The sequence below is a fragment of the Myripristis murdjan genome, chromosome 6, assembly GCF_902150065.1.
Source record: "Myripristis murdjan chromosome 6, fMyrMur1.1, whole genome shotgun sequence".
Classification (NCBI taxonomy): domain Eukaryota; kingdom Metazoa; phylum Chordata; class Actinopteri; order Holocentriformes; family Holocentridae; genus Myripristis; species Myripristis murdjan.
The window spans coordinates 4785473-4805870 of record NC_043985.1 but is presented as its reverse complement, the minus strand read 5'-3'; the positions used below and the strand labels follow the sequence as shown (position 1 = coordinate 4805870).

The following is a 20398-nucleotide window of genomic DNA, read 5'->3' as shown; positions in this document are numbered from 1 at the left end:
TTATGTCTTGACTCCATGCTTATTTCTTGCCAGTGACCATATCCAACTCCAGAATTTCATTTGGGTGAATATGATGAATCGACAGTGCCTCAGTTAGCAGTGATGGAACCCTCTTCTCTTTTGCAGTTCCACTTCATGATATAGGCTGAAAAAATCAGCATATAATTTTACACAAAAATCTTGTATGGAGCAGCTTTAATAAGAACAGGACAAATGCATCTAGGAAGTTGGATAAATAAAAAAAATGTTGGTTTTTTTAGGACTTTTTGCATCTGTGTTTACCTGTGTTTATTTATTTTTTATTTTATTTTTGTCACGGTTATGTTTTATCATTTTGTAAATAAACTAATGTGTGAACACTTAGACGTGCATACATCATATCACTTTCAGGTGTCCTAGTGTAAAATGATGATGCAATTTAGCTTTTATTTATTTATTTATTTATTTGAGTCACAGAAGTTACATTTTTCCAAGTTGAAGCTTGGTTTAGGAATAATGTGCAGAGTTCAGGAGAAAAAAAATAGAAACTTGGAACTTCTGCTGTATGTGTCCATTCTCAACGAAAGAGATGGGCCTAAGTCATATCGATGAAGCAGGGAGCTGAAAAACAACATGCACATACAGCGAGCTCTGTCTGTGGATACATAAAGAGGAAGGAAACACATCTCGGCACCATCTGAGCTGTTTGGGTGTGACAGCACTGTTGCCTTTCAAGAGGCCAGCAGCTCAGAATGTAAGTCAACTCACTAACCACATCATTACACACTTCCTTTCTCTGGGTGGTGACACTGCAGCTGTTTGAGAGGCCATTGGATACATGTCACAAAACATGTTCCACATCAGCAGACTGAACGAGCCAGCTGTGGTGTGTGTGTGTGTGTGTGTGTGTGTGTGTGTGTGTGTGTGTGTGTGTGTGTGTGTGTGTGTGTGTGTGTGTGTGTGTTATTTCAACATGCATTGCAGACAAAATCAGAGTTGTTTCCCCACAGCAGCTTTGGACATACAGCACAAACAGAGAATATAAATACAGAAAGAGTCACTGTTTTTGTAAAATAGAATTTTGACAAATATTGACTGACTGTTCAAGGGTACACAAGTAAGAATCAATCTATTTATAGAAAAAATACACTGTTTACTATACCCTCAGGCTGTTTGAACCATATGGTTACAATATCCTACTCTTTGTTATGCGGTGTACACGCCCCCTCCTGCACGTTGATTGGTGGTCAAGAGGTTTATTGGTCGCATCCTCGATCCTAATTGGTCGAGGAGAAGCTCTCTCAGTTGCGGAAGTGCCTCCGTTGTACATTCATTGAAAACTGAACGGGACCTCCGGAGTGAAACCGCGTCAAGTTCTGCAGAGATCCATAGTACATCCGGAAAAGGGAGGATTTTGCATATAAAATAAAAGCATATATTTGAGTAAGTCATTGCAGGTAACCCGTGTTGGGAAATTGGCTGATGGAGATGACTGGACTATATTTGGCTCTAAAAGATAAGGGGACTGCCTTTTTTCCTTGGAGCTGTTAGTCTTTGCACTTTTGAACACATTTCATAATCATAGTGTATTCATTGATTTTAATACCACATCCTATAAGTGGGTGACTGACTATGTGGAATAAATGGTCCTTTAAAGAGCAACTAAACCCTAAAGCTTGGTGCGAAGCCTGACCTCTGGTAGTGAAAAGTAGGGTGCCTGGTCTTTGGTGGCAGGTGATGTCACCTCCTGTTCTACTCTATGGGTAGTAACATCACCTGCCATCATTGGCCATTATTTTATTGATTTTATCGGTACGATGCCTGTCATATTTGTCTGCTCAACATGCATGTCAGCCATAATTCATGTAGCCCACAGACATACAGTGCCCTTCTGTTGGCAACACCAAAATAATGTTTAACAACAATCAATAGTTTGCCTAACATTTTATTAAGCTATAACTAATCAAAACTCAGGTTCAGTCTAATTTTTGGGACAAACAGGACAGGATTCGGGATATAGGACAGCTGCTTGTAATTCAGGACTCTCCCAAATTTTTTCAGGATGTTAAGATAAGATAAGATAAGATATTCCTTTATTAGTCCCACGGTGGGGAAATTTCACGTATTACAGCAGCAAAGTGGATAGCAAGATATGATGCATAATTCACACTATAAACAGTATATACAGATAATAAGTACCAAAGAGCAATACAAACATTATAAACAAGGAATGTAGAAAAATACTATATGAAAACAAGGAATGTAGAAAAATGTAGAAAAATACTATATGATATAATACTATATGATGTTTGGTCACACTACGCAGTAGACTATTTTTGCAAGGCACATCCACACTACATCACCCATATGGTCGTAATTTACAGATATGGTTTCCTTGTTTTGTCTTCAATATATAGTGACATTTGCACTTATCTAATATTGTATGTAATTTCGAATTTCATAATACTTATTTATTTCTCTCCTCCTTTGTGGTTATTTCATAATTCTTCTTACTTTACATCCCTGTTATTATTATATTCCTCGTTTATGTCTCCTACTCTTCCCGCTATTGTCGCAGAACAATTGACAATTGTTTGACGATGACGATTGTTTTATTTTGAAAGTGTACACCGGAAATCCCTTTTAAATTTTGTTGAGCTTGACGCTGGAGCGAAGCAGGACCTCCGGGGTGAAAGCGGAGTGAGAAACGGGACTGTCTTCTCTCCTCTGGCTTTTTTTTTCTATCAGCATATGTTTTTGGCAGCAGTTTAAAGATAAGCCGTGACATTCTTCTCGTCTGGACCAAATAAACTCAGGGCTTACAAAAACAAAAATGGAGATAGAGCGGGAAGTAAAGAAGGTAAGTTTCACCCCGAATACACAACACGGACTGCTGACCGGGGAACGCCCTGAAAGGTGTGCCGGTAGAATGAGGCAGGTGGCGCAGAGAAGAAACACTTTATCAAATTCACAGAATCCCTTAGCGGAGCACTCTGCACTGCGAACAGGGCTCAGGCCTCAAGTTTGTACGTTTTTATTAATTAAACCGTAGTAGAAGGACACACAAACACTTGTTTCACTAAACGTGACTTGTGCTAGCATAAAGGAAAAATGAGCACTTGTCAGTTGTAGCCAATGTGTTAACTTGCCTTTGGGCCATTAAAGGGCACCTCTAATGCAGAATAACACACCGTAACTCCGTCAATTTAACGCTGCCTTGCTTATCGGCAACGGCACGTTCCCACTTAAATGCGAGTGAAGACTTTCTGCGTATGTACAGAGTAGCGTTGCCTTGTCAGCTGGTCAGTATTAAACTTCATAATGCCTTCACCCCGTGCACTGGTGTGGCATTCTCTGCCTTAAATTGGTTCTCCGCAGGTGAGGGCTGTCATGCCTGACTCAGGCTGGGATCACACTGCGATCACACTTAATAAACCGTTTTAATGTCTTGCTGTCTAATGTAAATTAAGTAATTTCAAATGAATAAATCTGTTGCAGGTGCCCTTCTTGCAGGTGTTGCCTTTGTTGGGTTTGTTTTAAGTTTGTGACGCAAGTGTAGATACAATGAATGGAGCAGCTTTTAAATGCTCAGCTTTAGGTTTTCACAGTGAAAACATAACATCTGTGAATCATAGCTACATTGCCTGAAGTCACCATTTCACCATGTTTGTTGTGCATTCAAATACAGGATTTAGTGACATTTTGGTGATCTTGAGAAACAACTGATAAATACTCCTGATCTTTTTCATCTGTGCATATCTCACCCATGGGGTCCTGGCATTGAACTCTGCCAGAATTTCCCTGGTTGGGATCAATAAAGTATATCTATCTATCTATCTATCTATCTATCTATCTATCTATCTATCTATCTATCTATCTATCTATAATTTGCAGCAGTGGAAGTGCCTTAGATTTTAAGTGTTGCAGCAAAATAGGAAAACACTAATGTGCGTGAGGCAGCAAAACATATAATAATCTCCAGTGTAATATTGTCATAATCCTGGTTTCAGTCTCCTGTGCAGGTAGGCTAATGTGACCATGTATATTTCAGCATATTTCTCCTCAAGCATATTTCTTGAAGATCAGATTTGTCAAAGTCAACTTGATTTGCATGGCAGAAAATCATGTTTAGTTCCGCAGCCACCATGGATGATAAAATTCCATTATTCACTGGACACTTTCAGTTTGCACAGACCAAATAGATTTTTAGAATATAATGGGACCTTCAACTGGCTAGTTGCAGGTCAAAGTGGCTGAGAGAGCAGAGGAACTCGGCAGCCACAGCCAAAATTTAGCACATGTGGCTGATGATATTTTCACACTTTGTTTGCAGACATACCGAATGTAGCTCTATCATTCCAGGCATGTGTATTCAAGCCCACACCATGCACATATGGGGCTATAAACTGGCACTGGAAAGTGGGTCTGATCTAGATAGACCCAGTTTGACAGCTGTTTTTAATCCCTGGTGGAGATATCATGCTGTAGGGTGTCTGTCTGCATGAGGCTGCAGTTCACAGTGTAATTCAGCCACATGGAGTTTCAGTCAGCATGGGGCTGCTGTTGTCACTGTCAAACTGTGACTGCCCGTGTTCAAAGGAAGCGACTCACATGTTGAAGTATAGTATGCTCAATTAAGCATAAGATGCTTTCGAAAATGCAACTGAGTTGACGTGATGTGATTCTGAACAAATTATATAAGACTGGATATTGTTTGGGATTTTGGATGTCATAATGTGGGGGTATGGCAAAAGTGTTTCCCACGTTTTTTTGTTTGTTTGTTTGTTTGTTTCTGCCTGCTTGGTCATCATATCAGCTTTACTAATGATTGTTTATCAAAATCTAAGTTTATCAAAAATATAAATATTTTGTGAAAGCACAGTCATTTCTACAATTTCATCACAATGTAGGAAGGTATTTGGTCAAAAATACCATGATATTTGATTTTGTCAATATCTCCGTGTACTAACATGTAAATGATTATTGCCCTAGGCAAGATTTTTATGTTAAAATGAGCTGCAACAGTGGAGAGCATCCAGCCCCCCAGTTCTAGTTTCCATTTGGCCCATGAAGTTCCAGGTATGGGGTATGGTGGGTGCTGGCAGGAAATTTTATTATGCACAAAACAAACTGTCTGTATTGCTTTTTGTTTTGTTTTGTTTTGTTTAACAACAAATCCATCCCCTCTAGCTGCTAAGAAGAGGAAATGTAGGTCAGAGGATTGTGTAGTTTATTGATGTTATTCATGGGTAACAAAATCCTTCAAACGCTAAAACATTTTCAGCAGATGTCAGAGTGTGACGTGCAGTGCAGCTGCTGGCAAATTTTGGGACCAGACAGTGTAACTAGTTTGATGCCTGTTTGAATCTTTTTGGCCTGCCATTCATGAATTCACCAACATATTCATGTTCATTCATATCATTCATTCATTCATTGCAGCAACTGCAAACTATTTGCTGTACTTTGTATGAAATCGAATGCATGCAGATGCAAAACAACTCAAACTAAATGTTATTAAAAAACAATTATAATGTAGATTCTGGGTGTTAAAGGAACACTGCAAAATGCTGAGGTCTTAAAGCAGATAACCCCTTTATATTATAATGGTTCCATTGTCCATGACTAATATTACACAGGTTGCCACTGGGCCCCTGTAGCACACCAGAGCTTTTGCAGCCAAATGACTCATGGAAATGACTCATCGGATGTGTAATGTATACTTAATGTCTGAACCACTTTGTTGCACAGTTTTGTCACCAGGATTGAGTGTGATGGCGGTTTAGTCATAATACACTAATCAACTTCAGCTCCTTATGGAGTCATTTTAGTTCTGCTCCAAGGAGGGATGCTCACTAACCAACTTCAGCCAAAAATGGCCCTTCGTCCTTGCTGTACCCAAGGCAAATATTTAGACTTCCACAAGTGGCTGACACTTACCTTGCTAAGCTCTGGAGGCCTTCAGTCACAACATTTATGTTTGCTTTTTAGCTATTTAGCTGACTCTCTTTCCACAGAGATTTAAAATGAGTACAGCAACAGAGGAACCTTTTCCATATCACCAACATCATAAGCAACCAGTAGTGTTAGGAGTGCAAGTCACAGCACCTTGAGAAGAGATGCAACAAAATGTTCTTTTCTCCCCCAGAATCATTTAGCTTAATAAGAGAAGTACCAGAAAGTTAAACAGACAAAAGGGAAAAAAATGATGGCTTGGACTTCACATTATTAGGTGCTTGAATGACAGCCATACAGCTTTGATTTTCAGCAGCATGATTTTTTAAAAAAATATATTTCTGTTGGGGTTTTTATTGTTTTTCACATCTTTACATTGTATCACTGTACAAATAGAACAACCTAAACCAAACATGTACACATAAAATCAATTTATACTACCTATGAAAGTGAAAGCAAACTTGATAGGCTATTCATTAATGGAATAGGCTTTTTGTTTTGTTTTGTTTTGTTTTGTTTTTTTTTTTTCCCAAATCATGCTGCTGCAGTTCATTCTTTTTGAACTGTGGAAGCTGTAGTGGACGCCAAAATATTAGTATCAGGGTCATGCTCTTAAAAACAGGAGCGGATGTCTGCATTCCTCTAGCGTGAGCGCCTTTTGGGTCAGAAAGCATCTCTCTGACAACAAGGGAGCGTGGTGGGATCCCTGAGGGCTCTCAACATCATTGAATACTTGACCATATTTGGTCACAGGCAGCGGAGATGGCTCAGGATGGACAGTGGCGATGTTTGATTGCAGAACCCAGGCAGAAGGATGGAGACGTGAGGGAGAGAAGGGCAGTGTGGAGTTAACAAGTGCAAAAAAGGAAGGGATAAGAACAGTGGCCATAAATTTCCCTATGGAAGACAGAATGTCAGTGAAAGAATTCAAGAAGTGGACCATTTTGCTTTGATCTCAAAATTGTAGAAGTTCATCCATGTCTGACCTGGTATGAGATGCCTTAAAATGACTTCTAAGCTCATAGTACTATAATTCTAATGACTAATCCATAATGGGGCTGCTGTTTTAAAAAATATATATATATATGTTTAATGCATAAATTTACCCTGAATATTGCAATTCAGTTTGACATTTAAAATATTCAGTTTCTTTCAACTGACATGGAATGAAAGTTCCATGCCACCTCTGGAAATAAAGTATTATGAACAATTTCTCTCCTAGTGATTCTTTACACCAGAATAGAGGCAGCTGTCCCTCTAGGAGAAATTACAGCCTCTCGTAACTTTGGAATTTGCAGCACTCAATACAGTAATTTCTGTATTTTTATTCTTTTTTTTTTACACACTGCTCCAAAGAAGCACCAACATAACCATTTTAGCTGTTAAGCAGTCAAAACAAAGCTGTGATGGTGTTTATAATCCTTTTCATGTGCTCTGTTTACAGATGACCCTAGGGCACGACTTTGGTGCTGGAGCAGCCTGTCTAAAATGCAAGGACAAATGCGAAGGCTTCGAGCTGCATTTTTGGAGGTTTGTACAACTCTTGTCTCTAGCCTAGAATAATTACAGAATTGTACTTGAATTCCACTGTCAGGGCCGAGAAAGGGGAAGTCTGGATGGTGAAAGTGAAAGAGTAATTTTCCTGGTCTCAACAGCTACTGTCAGCTTAAGTATCTGTAATTCAAGGTTGACTGGATAACTCTTGCAGTGTGCCAGCTTTCACCCAATGACCCTTTTCGCCATGCCAGGTTTCCACATAGGTACTCGCCTAATATAGCACAAGGTGTTCTTTACATGAGAGACTGTGTTGATTTAAAAAAAAAAAAAAAAAAGCTGAATGCTGTCTGACTTCCTGGGGTTTCCAGTCTTGCTTTTGCAGTCTGTCACAATAAGTGCTTTTTTGGACCAATGAGTCATGAAAAACAGTTAGATCTGGTCTCCTACAATTATCCACACTTGGCTAGGTTTCCTGAAGACAGCACACCAGGTTCCTTGATGCCCACAGTGGCACAAGACACACTGCTACAATGGCACACCATGGGACTTTGGTGGAGGTCGGACTGTCAAATGTGTCTGGTAGAGCAAAACATTCAGACATGAATTTCATATTGTTACAAAAAGACAATGGTGCTGATCACAGTACCATGTTGGAGTTATGGGAATCTTGCTTCAGCTTTATTTATGCACATGCGCACAGCTTTTTCTACCTAGTAAGACCCCCTAATCTGAAGGCTCTCCTCGTGTCCAAATGCACACTTCAAACTCAAGTATGCCTTACTACCAATAAAATCATAAAAATAAAAGGTAAAGAGTATTTTTTATCATTCCTGTTAGTACAGATATGTTTAAAACTAAAGTTCTTTTTGTGTTCTAAACTTTCAGAACTTATCCACCACGTCTGCATCAGAAACCTCATGTAGTCACATGTACGTTTTCCTCACCTTTCCAAAAAATTAATGATTTAAAAAACAAAGCAAAACATGGACACTTTGAAGTCCATCATTTAAATATCATCCTGAATACAAATCTTATCTTTGCCATTTGTTATAGCGTATACAAATCAAACAAGGTATAAACAGCCTGACATAGTTTAGAGAAAAGTCTGAGTGCGTTAACTCTGCTTCTCGTTGTGGGCCCAGTCATGCTAGAGCATGCCTAGCAATCCTAAATTATGACATAGTTGTCTCTGAAAATACGAGGCAAGTTGTGTCAAGACATAGTGCAGAATTTTAATCTAATGCTGAGTTTGAGCTTTTGGTATATTATTATGGCAAAATTAGATACGAGATAAATAAACTTTTCCACTATTATTTTTTTTAAGTGTAATTTACAGATTTTTGCAAGGGTCACACACTGGATTTTGATAGTTCTAGAAATACACCTACTGGTGCTATGTGAACACATCGTCAGTGATTAGCCCAGGCTCATTGGGTGTTTCGGGTCTTTAATCATCAGACACCCTTGCTCGGGTGACCCAGCCAAGGGTGATCAGTCCCTGGCTTATGTCCAAGTGGCCCACTCATCCACAGATTCCCCCTTCCGGATCCACAACCACCGCAAGGCCTTTTCTGCAGCCTCCAGGATGTTTTTTGTGGCTCTCCTGCACTGTAGCCCTCTCAATAGAGGAGTTTTAAAGTTATCTGGAGAGCTGCTACAAGGTCGTCACATCTGCCTCATATTGCGTCATATTGACCCATAAGCATTCGTTAGGTCCAACCAGACTGCTGCAAGGTCTCCTCTGATTTCTCTTGCCTCTCAGATCAGCTGAGTCACCACCCCTGTGTGTTCCAGGCCTCCAGGTACTCCTGGGACTTATCTCTTTTGTACTGAGGTGTGGTATGTACATGTTTTTTACATGGAAGTCTGTTAGTTGTTGGGCCACAACCTTAAAGAAGATCTTCCCTTCAGTGCTAAGCAGCGAGATGACTCAAAACTGCTTGATGTAGCTTGAGTCCTCTTCTTTTGGTTCTCAGACACCCTCCACCTGCTGCCACTGAGGAGCAATCCTTCCTCTCTGCCAGATCACCTTTAGGATTCTCCAAAGATGCACTGGGAGCTTCTACTGCTTGTAGACCTTGTATGCAAAGCCACTGGGACCAGGGGAAGAACTTGCTCTTGTACCCTTAACTACACCTTAGACCTCCTTCAGGATGGTCTCAGCGATGTTAATCTGGTTTTGTGGCCAGCTCCACATTAACTGCAGTGTTGGTTACTGTTCCTGTACCTTGCCTCACTTGATCCCTCCTCAAGCAGGCCATCTCAGTCTGATGGATCCTCACATCTCTCAGGTTCTTGCAGACCTTGCTGTAGATGTCCATTTGCTTGGGTCGTAGCTGATAGATCTGTCTGATTGGGATGTTCATCCTCGCCCCCTCTCGGGCATCCTTAGCGGTATGTTTTTGAAGGATTTTTCATAGCTAGCTTGGGTGCTCCCTCACGGGAGCCACAGCTTTTTTTTTTGTGATCAAATTTTTATTAAGTAATCAAAAAAAAATAAAAATAAAAATAAACAAATAAAAAAAAAATAAAATAAAAAAATAAATATTTGGGTGGTGCAAATTGACAATTGACAGCAATAATGAATCATGCCAACCAATATATTCCCATAAACCCACCCGCCCCTTACCCGTCCCCCAACCTGCTCCAGATCAGGACCCATAGGACAGCCATCATTACCATACAAAACAAAATCACAGGTAGGCAGAACACTACTTGGTTAACAGTCAGCACTAGTTACATTGCATTGCATATTACAGTTTGATACACAGGTTTTTAAACAGTCAGCTACTACACGCCATGACATCAGTCTAGCCTCTTTGGCTCCATTTGTCCGAGCTGTGGATATCTCCATGAAAACAACATCCAGAAAAAAAAGCAACCACTGCTTCCTAGACAGTGAGTGTGGAGGTTTCCAACGAGTTGCCAGCATCTTCTTTGCAGCTGTTAGTCCGGCTAAAACAATACATTTTTTATGAATAGAAAGGGACAATGATGAGAAGTCATTTAGTATCAAAACAGAAATTGAAAACGGAATTCTTTCTGCTACCAAATCTGATAATACATCAGTGACCATTTTCCAAAAAAAAGCAACAGGCTGGCATTCCCAGTACATGTGTAAAAATGTTCCGGTCACACCCAGAGAGCATAGGGCACACAAGGGATCAGTATTCCATTTCATAAGATAAAGCTTACGAGGAGTAAGATATGTTCTGTGGACAAAATTAAAATGAATTTGTTGGTGGTCTGGGTTTCGAGAGGATATCTTAATATTAGACCAAAGGACATCCCAGTTAAGTTCCTGTCCAGACTCTGGAACATCTCCTCTCCAAATTTTAACCAAGGGTAAAGGCTTGTGTGTAGCTTCTAATAAATACTTATATAAAATCGATACCAAGCCATCAGATTCCTTCTTCGTGGTAATAAGCTCATATAAAGGGTGAATTGGTAAAGACTGTTCCCACGGAACCCCATGCGCCCTGAGTGATGCTCTTAACTGTAAATAAAAAAAGAAAGATGTCCCTGGCAGATTGAAATAGCTCTTAATGTCTTGGAATGGACAAAGACCCCTGTTGTCATAAATATCACCAAACAAACGAATACCCTGCTTTTCCCAAGGGGGAAATGCAATGGGCCTCCTCCCAATCATCAGTCTTCTATTATTAAAGATAGGTGTGTGAAGATGCCATAAACAAGATGTTTTACAAAGTTTTTCAACAGAACGCCAAGTTCGAATAAGCTCAAAAACCAGCGAGCCAAAACGTAGTCGGCAGTGCTTGAGAGAAGTATTAGAAAAAATTATTTCTTGTAAGTTAGAAGGGGATACTAAATTTTCCTCCAATCTGCGCCAGGCGACTACTAACTGTGGGTCAAACCATGTGTCTAGTGGCCTTAAAACGAAAGACCAAAAATATAATTTGAAATTTGGCACTGCTAGACCACCATCTGATCTTCTGCGCTGTGCTGTTGAAGATTTAATTCGAGGACGTTTCCCCTTCCAAATAAATTTAGTAACTGCTGACTGAAGTTTATTCCAATATCCAACAGGAGGAGACAAAGGGATCATAGAGCTCACAAAATTTATTCTAGGCGTTATGTTCATTTTGATGATTGAGATCCGGGCCTGAAGGGAATTATTCATATTAAACCACTTGTCTAGATCAGCAACTGTCTTGTCAAGTACCTGGGCATAATTATACTTTACAATGTTCTTCACTGAGGAAAAAATATCTATGCCCAGATATCTAAACTGTTGGACTACTGGGATGAAGACAGGAAGAGAAAGAGATTTGGCAGCTTCATTCAAGGGCAACAGAGCGGATTTCCCCCAATTAATCTTTAGACCAGAAAAGGCCCCGAATGTCTCCACAGCAGATAATAAGTGTGGCACTGATTGTGATGGGTTTTCTTGAAATGCCAAAATGTCGTCAGCATATAAGGCCAGGTGGTGTTGTGTACCTTTAATTGAAATAGGTCTAATCACAGTGGAATCTCTAATCATCTGCGCTAGGGGCTCCATTGAGAGAGCAAAGAGACTGGGACTCAACGGACAGCCTTGACGACGGGAGCCACAGCTTGAGGTGCTAGCCATTGCTGCCCTCCGGCCATCCTCACTTTGTTCGTGGACGTCATCCAGTCTTTCAAGTCACTGGCTGAGCCAGGTTAGATAGTTCGATAAATGGAGATAATTCCATGAGAATGGATTTGGCCATTCCAAAATGAGGAAATAAGCCAGTCTTTTAGGCTAACTTGCAAAGCTTCCAGATTTTATTAACAATGTTTAGTCAGGGACCTTTGTTAGGCAAAAATCTATTCTAGACACAGGACGTCAGGGAATTTAATAAACTATATATTCTTGTGACGGGGTAACTAGTTCACATCATGTTCATTTCACCTGTTACATAAAACAGAATAATAAACTTTAACACCTTTGACACCTCTGAATGAAGAGTTTTTGAAATTTTGGTCAAAGGAAAAAATGATCAGTCATCTTGCATTAGTGTGAATAGGTCATGGAAATTGTACATTTTAACCATGTAAAATGATGGAAATGCTCAAGAACTCGTGTATTTGACATGAGAACCATATTTTTATGTATTTGTAAATGTTCAAGCTGTAACTATTTGTTCTTCTTTGATCATACCCCTCCCCTCTGCAGAAAAATCTGCCGAAACTGCAAATGTGGCCTGGCCGAACACGATGTCCAGATGAACTCAGAGGAAAACAAGAAAGTGGGCAAGCTGTTTGAGGATACCAAGTACACAGGCCTCATCGCCAAGCTGAAGACAGATGGCATTCCCACCTACAGGGGCAACATGGTCACCATCTCCCTACCCACCCCCGGCACTGCCTGCATTGTACCGCCCAGTGCCTCCTCCACTGTTGTACCACCAGCTGCCACAGCTGGTTCTGTACAACCCAGTGTCACTGCAGGTAAAGTGCCCATCAGTACCCAGGCCAAGGCCATGACACCCAGCATCACCCCAGTCAAGGCTAATGCCGTGCCGGTCACTGTCAGCTCAGCATCAGCTGACGTGGTACCAGTCAAGAAAGATGTGCCGATGAAGTCTGTCACCTACGAGTGGGCACCACCAGTACCCAATCAGTATTTGGTAAGAGAAATCATGACATGTCTTGTGATTGCAAGTTAAAACCCAAGGGGTCAGTTTAAAATATATTGAAATGTGTTAAGTTGAGTGGGTAATATGTATGCCGAAGTCATGTTTTATAAAGAATGTTACCTTGTTGGTAAGCGAAAATAAGTGTCAAAGTACCAGATTTTTTAATAGTGTTTGGTACAGTATGAGTTTTTCTGAGTTTTTCTCATTTGTAGTTCTGCTTGTGTTGGTTGTCTACTAATTTATACGTTGATTTTGCTGGACTTGCATGCCAGGAGGGAAACAAAGGTGAAAGGGTGGAGGAGCCAAGACACTTTTAATTATTTGTCATTATCCTACTGGTCTATATGTAGAATACTTTCAAAAGAGATTTACAAAGAGTTATTTAGAGAGATATCTAGTTTTATATCACAGTATTGATATAATATTGATATATTTCCTAGCTTTAATTGTTATTTTTATTGCTGAATGATAAAGGTCTGCACTGAGAAAGAAATTACCCAAAGACCCATAAACTGGCAACAGGCATTCTTTGATATACTGGTGATTATACAGAGGATGCTGATGTTGGGTGGCAGCTGACTCTTTATCTACTCCCTAACCAGACTGGTGCATTGCTTGGACTTAATAAGAGTCACAAGTTTAGGAAGCAGAGCCCAAACTTACAAACTCCCAATATTTTTCTCTGTTTAGTCTATACCATATCTGTTAGGCACTGTCTTCTCAAACCTCTGTCTCAAGAGCCTTTTCCGTCTTTCCTTAATCTGTCTCTGACTGAGCTTTACCTCCTCTTCCTCTGTATGCTCTTGTCATACCTCTTCTACACTCTTTTCTTCCCTGTCCCTGCTAAACAAATTGTCTCATCTGACTTTTTTCTCTGACTCCTAGGCGGTGCGCTACATTGAGCTGCTCCCACCAGAGAAGCGTCCAGTGGTTGGTACAGAGGGAGCTGCCTATCGTCGGCAGCAAATGGCCCGCCAGCTGCCTGAGCATGACCAAGACCCATCTAAGTGCCATGAGCTAAGCCCGGCCGAGGTTAAAAAAATGGAGCAATTTGTCCGGAAGTACAAGGATGAGGCCCTGGGAATTGGAGATATCAGGCTGCCTGAAGAGATAGCTCTAGCACAGGCAGGAGGGCAAGGAGGAGCTAGGGCTGGTGGTCCGGGAGCTAAGGCTGGAGAGGTTGGGTCTGGGGTAGGAGTTGGTGTTGGGGCTGGAATGGCTGGAAGTGGTGTTGCTGTGCACAGACCTGGGTCTGCTGGGGTTGAAGCTGGAACCGGGACTGGGAGTAGATCTGGGCTTGGAGGTGTAGAAGCTGGTGTTGGCATTGGGGCCATGCCTGGGTATGGGCCAGGAGCTGCGGGCCCTGGTGTTGTGCCCACAGCCGAGGCTGGAGTGAGTGTTGGCTATGGTCCTGGAGCTGGGGATAGCAGAGCTGGAGCAGGAGCTGGTGGTGTCGGACCAGGTTCAAGGCTTGGGACTGGACCATCAGCTGGTTTTGTGCCAGGGGCTGGACAAGGAGACATAGGTACTGCCGCCACTGCTGGAGCCATGGGCATCCCTGGAGCTCAGCAAGCTGGACTACCACTACAGAGCTTCGTAAGCCGTCTACATATTCTATATATATATACATATTAGTCTGTTTGTATCAGTTTATCCTTCTGTCTGTCTCTTTCTCATTCTCCCTGTCCTATATGTGAAAGACTACATCTTGTTTGTACGTACATCTTGTTTGTTCACTCTAGTGCGATTTAGACTACAGCAAGATGACAAGGTGCCTCATGTCTGAAGATAACATGCAACAAACATGATTTTTTTTTTTTAAACTTTAGTCTCTAGAAATCAAAGGGAGTCCTAGCAAAGCAAGAGCATGCTTTATAATTGTGTTATTCTAGACTAACATATTGTGTGTTGACCAACAGGAAAGAATTGCAAGACCACAATAAAAATGTGTTTGTAATAGTGCTAATTGGAATGTTAGTGGGAAGCAGGGTGGCATAGTTACAGCAGAGTCCTCAATCTGTTCCAAGTTCAGCCTGTCGTAACAGCAAGTATCCGCCCTGCTGAAATGTCCTTGAGTAAGACACTGAATTCTTAACAGCTCCAGAGATGTTACACTGTTGCTGGCTATATGCAAAAGGAGAATATTCCTTTGAGGAATTTCTTTTTGTAGACAGCCTCTCATGTGTCCCTTGCCTCTGTACGTTGAAAAGTGTTTTGAAGAAGTAATGGAACATATCATGTTACTCCAAACTGATAATGTACCTTATACAACTTTGTTAGTTTTGGCATTAGTATGAACATCTGCATAGGGGCCAGTACAAAAAAAGTGATTCCCAGACTGCACACTAGATGGTGCCAGAAGACCAAGTATGTGTCACCCATGCCCACCCAGCATGACCCATGTTTAGTTGTGCCTAGTTATTTGTTTAGTTTGAATTTACAGTGACCCATGAGTCAGGAATGAATTATTTTGTTTAAACAGAGCTTTCCTAGATCTAGTCACACCACATGCACATATTAGCCGTGCCATATGGAATCTGTTTTTATTTACACCCAACTATATTGTGAATAATGCGTCATATGAAGGATTTTTGATATTGAAATAAGAACCAACAGCCTCTGCAACAGTGCTGTTGTTTTGGCTTGAGCTTCACTGATGTTGACACTTACAGTAGTTGAGTTCATTATTTCTGCTGCTGAAACTTCCCATTTTGTGCTTTTATTTCACATATTTCTCTCTACTACGCTATGGTGTGTCTCCTCCAATGTTTGACATCATTATTCACGATTTTCCACCATTCACTCTCATTAACCTGCAAATTCTATCAGCAAATGCACTAATACAGCTGTACTAGAACTATTTACAAAGAAAGACTCAAAAATGACCCACTTTTTTGTTCAAGGACACTTCCAGACTCAAAACATCCTCCCTTCGTTTTGGAGGAAATGAATCAACGGCTTTCCTAAAACAGTCATCTCATTCAAATTAACAATACCACCAGTTCCAGTCATAAAGTAAATCTTTCTCTACTCTTAGTTTGGTATGTCCCCTTCGTTCCCTTTTCAGTACAACACAGTGGCAATATTTGGATCTGAGACATGAGAGAGCTCGTTTTAATATCTCCATTGAATAAGACAGATTATTCTGAGTTGATGAGTGTTTGTAATCATATTTCAGTCATAATTTTTAATTTGGTCTAATGAACAACTGCAAATATTGTCTGTTTATGCATGTACTTAGCTGCTGAAGGACTGATTGACACATTTCAGCATGTCTGTGGCCACAGTACTCTCCAAAGGGTACATAAGGATATATTTTAATATTGAAAATGGGAAGCATAACCTTTTAAGGTGGTACGCTGGCTTGGTGGGTAGAGTGACCATCCCGTAAAGGGTCACAGTTTCGCCACTGGTGTCCCATTTGTAATGTGCCTTACCTCCTCTGTTGAAGTGCCAACACATTTATGTGAAGGAACAAATTGCTCTAATTGTGTAACATAGCAGAACAGTAGTGCTGTCAAAAAAACGTGCATACCAACTTTCTTGTTGTCAGAACAAAGGAGGTCCATATTTTCCTTTGAAAAAGACTAAAATAACAGGATATTGCCCTCTGTGTGTTAACCTATTGGAAAATACAATATTTTTTTGTTGGTGCTGAATGGGATGTAATCGGTTAGTGGAAAAAAAAATAGTGCAGTCAGTTACATCCTGTCCCTAACACTGTATTATAATGTACAAATAGTCATAGATCAGTACAGATTGTGATACACTGGAATGCTCACATGTACTAATACTGCACATGCAAAGAAAACTTAGACTTGCTCTGTCTGTAGTAATAATCTTCAGGATGTCCTATATGTTGTTTTTTTGTATATACAGTACATTCTTTTCTTGCCTATTCCAATAAGCAAGATTTCCCTCAGGATCATTGATGTTTTTTGAAATATCTTTGAATTTTTTAGGTTTATTTCTGATTAATTCTTTGGGGGAATATCAGAGAAGTTTGTCAATGGGCCACTTTACAGTATATAGCAAAGGGTACTGTATAATTTGTATTTGAGGACAGTTTTCGTGGACTGTAGTGGAAACGTCATTGTTCTGAGCTGAACAACAACATTAACAAACCAGGATGGCACTTTTTTTTTATGTCCTAGAAGTGGTTTGACTTGCTAAAAAATCATGGAAAAGTCAGAGGTCCTCATATGATAGTGATTGAAATGCTCTTAAAAATGATGCCAGTCATTTCTCCTTCCTCTTTCTCTTTCTAAGTCGTGCCATCACTGCCAGCAACCCATGCGCCAGGGCGAGCCGGCGGTGTACGCTGAGCGGGCCGGCTACGACAAGCTTTGGCACCCAGCCTGCTTTGTGTGCTGTACCTGCTCTGAACTCCTGGTGGACATGATCTACTTCTGGAAGAAAGGCAAGATGTACTGTGGCCGCCACTACGGTGACAGCGAGAAGCCACGCTGTGGAGGCTGCGATGAGGTGAGAGCGGGAAGAACAGCACGATAATGGAATCAAGCATAGTCTCTGTCATTTGGAAGATACTGTGCAGTCACACTTGCTGTGGTCAGAGGTGACGGATATCTGCACGTGCAGCTGATGTCCTGTCTGTCTTCTGTATACTAAGACAAGGAGGCAGCTCATTATCATATGGCAATCCTTTAATACACCTTAAATTATGTTGCATATTATATCAGCATCCCAGCTGTCAGCTACAGTAGACAACTTTATATACAGTAAACATACTTTTTTTTTTTAGTTTGTAAGCCACACATCTTTCTATTTCTTTCTATTTCTTATAATTTCTGAGTAAATTTCTGAGTAAAGTATTTTTGATTCTGATTCTGAATGAAATTAAATATTTCATTTCTGCTGATATGAGTATGAACTGTGGAAATTAAAATAGTTTTTTATGATTCTATGTTATTAATTGGGCTACATTGTGACAAGGGATGCGGTGATGATTTTTTCACAAGACAGTGTTGTTACACTGTTAATTGTGATTATTAATCTACAAGATGCGGGGAACTAAATTTCACTGAACTCATATCATATCTCAGCAGGCGGCAGCATCGCAAATGAATGAACTGACAATTAGCGACTGTAGCTGTCTGAATGAAATGAAATTTTTCACTTTTGCAATACATCAAAACTCTGATTGCTAAATTTGAGTCCGTTGTTAGCGATCACCAGTAAAACCCTAACAGAGGGAAGAACAAGGGAAATGATGACTGATCCTACAACAGATTCTAGACAGGTTGAATTTTGCTAATTACCAGCATTCCTGCATCATTATTGCTAATATGACAGTCATGTTAATTTGTGATAAATTGGTCTTGATTATTAATCTCATTCTCAGTCTCATTATTCATCTGTATTGTTCTGATGTGTGTGTGTGTGTGTGTGTGTGTGTGTGTGTGTGTGTGTGTGTGTGTGTGTGTCTCTGTCCACAGCTGATCTTCAGTAACGAGTACACGCAGGCTGAAGGCCAGAACTGGCATCTGAAGCACTTCTGCTGTTTTGACTGTGACTGCGTCCTGGCCGGGGAAACCTACGTCATGGAGAAGGACAAGCCTGTCTGCAAGCCCTGCTACATGAAGAACTACGCTGTGGTGAGGAAGAGACACGGTGTCTTTCTTTCTCTGTGTATCCATGTGTTGAAATAGTTGAAATTTCATTATTCCAACATGGTGGAGGCTTTAATCCAAAGCACCTCACAGGACAATAAGTGCATATTTTTTTGGAGCATTGTAATCAACCCCCTAATCTGGGAAGTGCAAGTGCTATGCTGATCCACTGTGTGTGTGTGTGTGTGTGTGTGTGTGTGTGTGTGTGTGTGTGTGTACAGTATGGAAGACAGAAAGATAGTAAATGAGTGTCGGCTGATAATGACCTCCCCCTAAGAATGTGAAACACTCAGTGTGTGTTTACACCAGTTAGTCAACATAATCCCCTGCAATCCCCTGTAGCTTCATGCTCATGTTCTCCTTAACACTCTAAATAAACACAAAGACAGATATGTGCTTCCAGGAAATATTTGAATTGCATCATTCCACAACACCACATTTCAGTTGTAAATACTTTACATTTATGCATTGTAATTTGTCTTTGAATAAGCAAAAAAAAAAAAAAAAAATCAGGACCCCTAGTAGTTCCTACCAGGCATTTGGGAATTTTCTACTTATATTTTAACATTTTTCTATAAATTGATATTTAACAGTGTGAGAGCATCTGTGGGTGTATAGTTCCTTAAACATACAGTCAAAGTGACTTTTCCTTTCATATTAGTGATCATTTGGATTTGGTGTAAGGGTAGGTGTCACCTGCCTTAAACACCAGATATTAATTTTTGAAGCATAATTCTTTGTCTTGTTTACATACCCAGAAAAGCATAGTCTGGTTACTTATTCTGATTGTAGACAATGAACAGACTTACAGCAACTATTTTCATACTATTATTATTATTATTTTTTTAATATATCCTCCATAATGTCTATGGATATTCTCATTTATCCAGGTCATCGTTCTCTTTGGGCAAAAATGAATCGTAGGCAACTGGACTTGTAGTCTTAGGAAGATCCTCCATAATACAAAATAGCATAAAATAAGATTAAACTTAAATAAACCTTGCAAGGAAATAGGGTTGAAAAGGGAGTAAGTTGTAAAAGGATATAGCAAAGAATAGCAGGACTATAAATATATATGAGAAATTATCTCAGTTACAGCTTACATGTTGGCTATATGCAACATAAGAGCAACAGAACATACTGAGAAAGTGAAAAATGAATTACATCTGTTTTCAATGTTAAAAATATGAAATATATAATATGAAAATATCTGTATTTTTTTTTAAATCTAGGTATATACAATCTTTAGCAAGGAAAAGAATATGTGACTTTACTTCACATGAGCTTTTTTCTTCACAGAAATGCGCGACCTGTCAGAACCCGGTGGAGCCCGAGGCACAGAGGGTTTCCTACGGGGAGCACCACTGGCATGCCGAGCCCCAGTGCTTCCAGTGCTCCGGCTGCTCCAAGTGCCTCATTGGCCAGCGCTTCATGGCCCAGCAGAACTTCCTCTTCTGCTCTGTAGAATGTAAGAAGAAAATCATGGCTTAAAGGTCCAAAGAAAAAAACCCTCTCCATCTTTTCCACAACAAAGAGCAAAACCAAGATGGTTCAGCCAAGACTGGAACCCGCCTGTGAAAAACAACACTGGTGTAACTAACTGGGACAGAGGGGAGACATACGATAGGAAAAAAAAAAAAAAAAAAAAAAAAAGAATGGAGTGAGCCATACTTGTGATGGTGACAAAACAGAAGCATTTATTTCAGTGTAAGCAATAAA

General features: G+C 40.3%; 1 protein-coding gene across 1 annotated transcript; it reads left to right on the top strand.

Moving 5' to 3' along the window:
* The first annotated feature begins 2650 nt into the window (after nucleotides 1-2650).
* On the top strand, nucleotides 2651-20372 carry tes (testis derived transcript (3 LIM domains)). Its single transcript, XM_030054470.1, has 7 exons — nucleotides 2651-2839; nucleotides 7376-7461; nucleotides 12587-13040; nucleotides 13935-14645; nucleotides 17319-17534; nucleotides 18506-18664; nucleotides 19979-20372. The coding sequence occupies exons 1-7, from the start codon at nucleotides 2813-2815 to the stop codon at nucleotides 20168-20170; spliced, it is 1845 nt and encodes a 614-aa protein (XP_029910330.1). The 5' UTR covers nucleotides 2651-2812; the 3' UTR covers nucleotides 20171-20372.
* The last annotated feature ends 26 nt before the right edge of the window (nucleotides 20373-20398 follow it).

Bases quoted from the DNA above. Each gene is read 5' to 3' on its own strand.
- tes (XM_030054470.1), top strand. From the start codon at position 2,813: ATGGAGATAGAGCGGGAAGTAAAGAAG. The intron at 14,646-17,318 runs GTAAGCCGTCTA...TCTCTTTCTAAG, and splicing joins GACTACCACTACAGAGCTTC to TCGTGCCATCACTGCCAGCA. The intron at 17,535-18,505 runs GTGAGAGCGGGA...CTCTGTCCACAG, and splicing joins GCTGTGGAGGCTGCGATGAG to CTGATCTTCAGTAACGAGTA.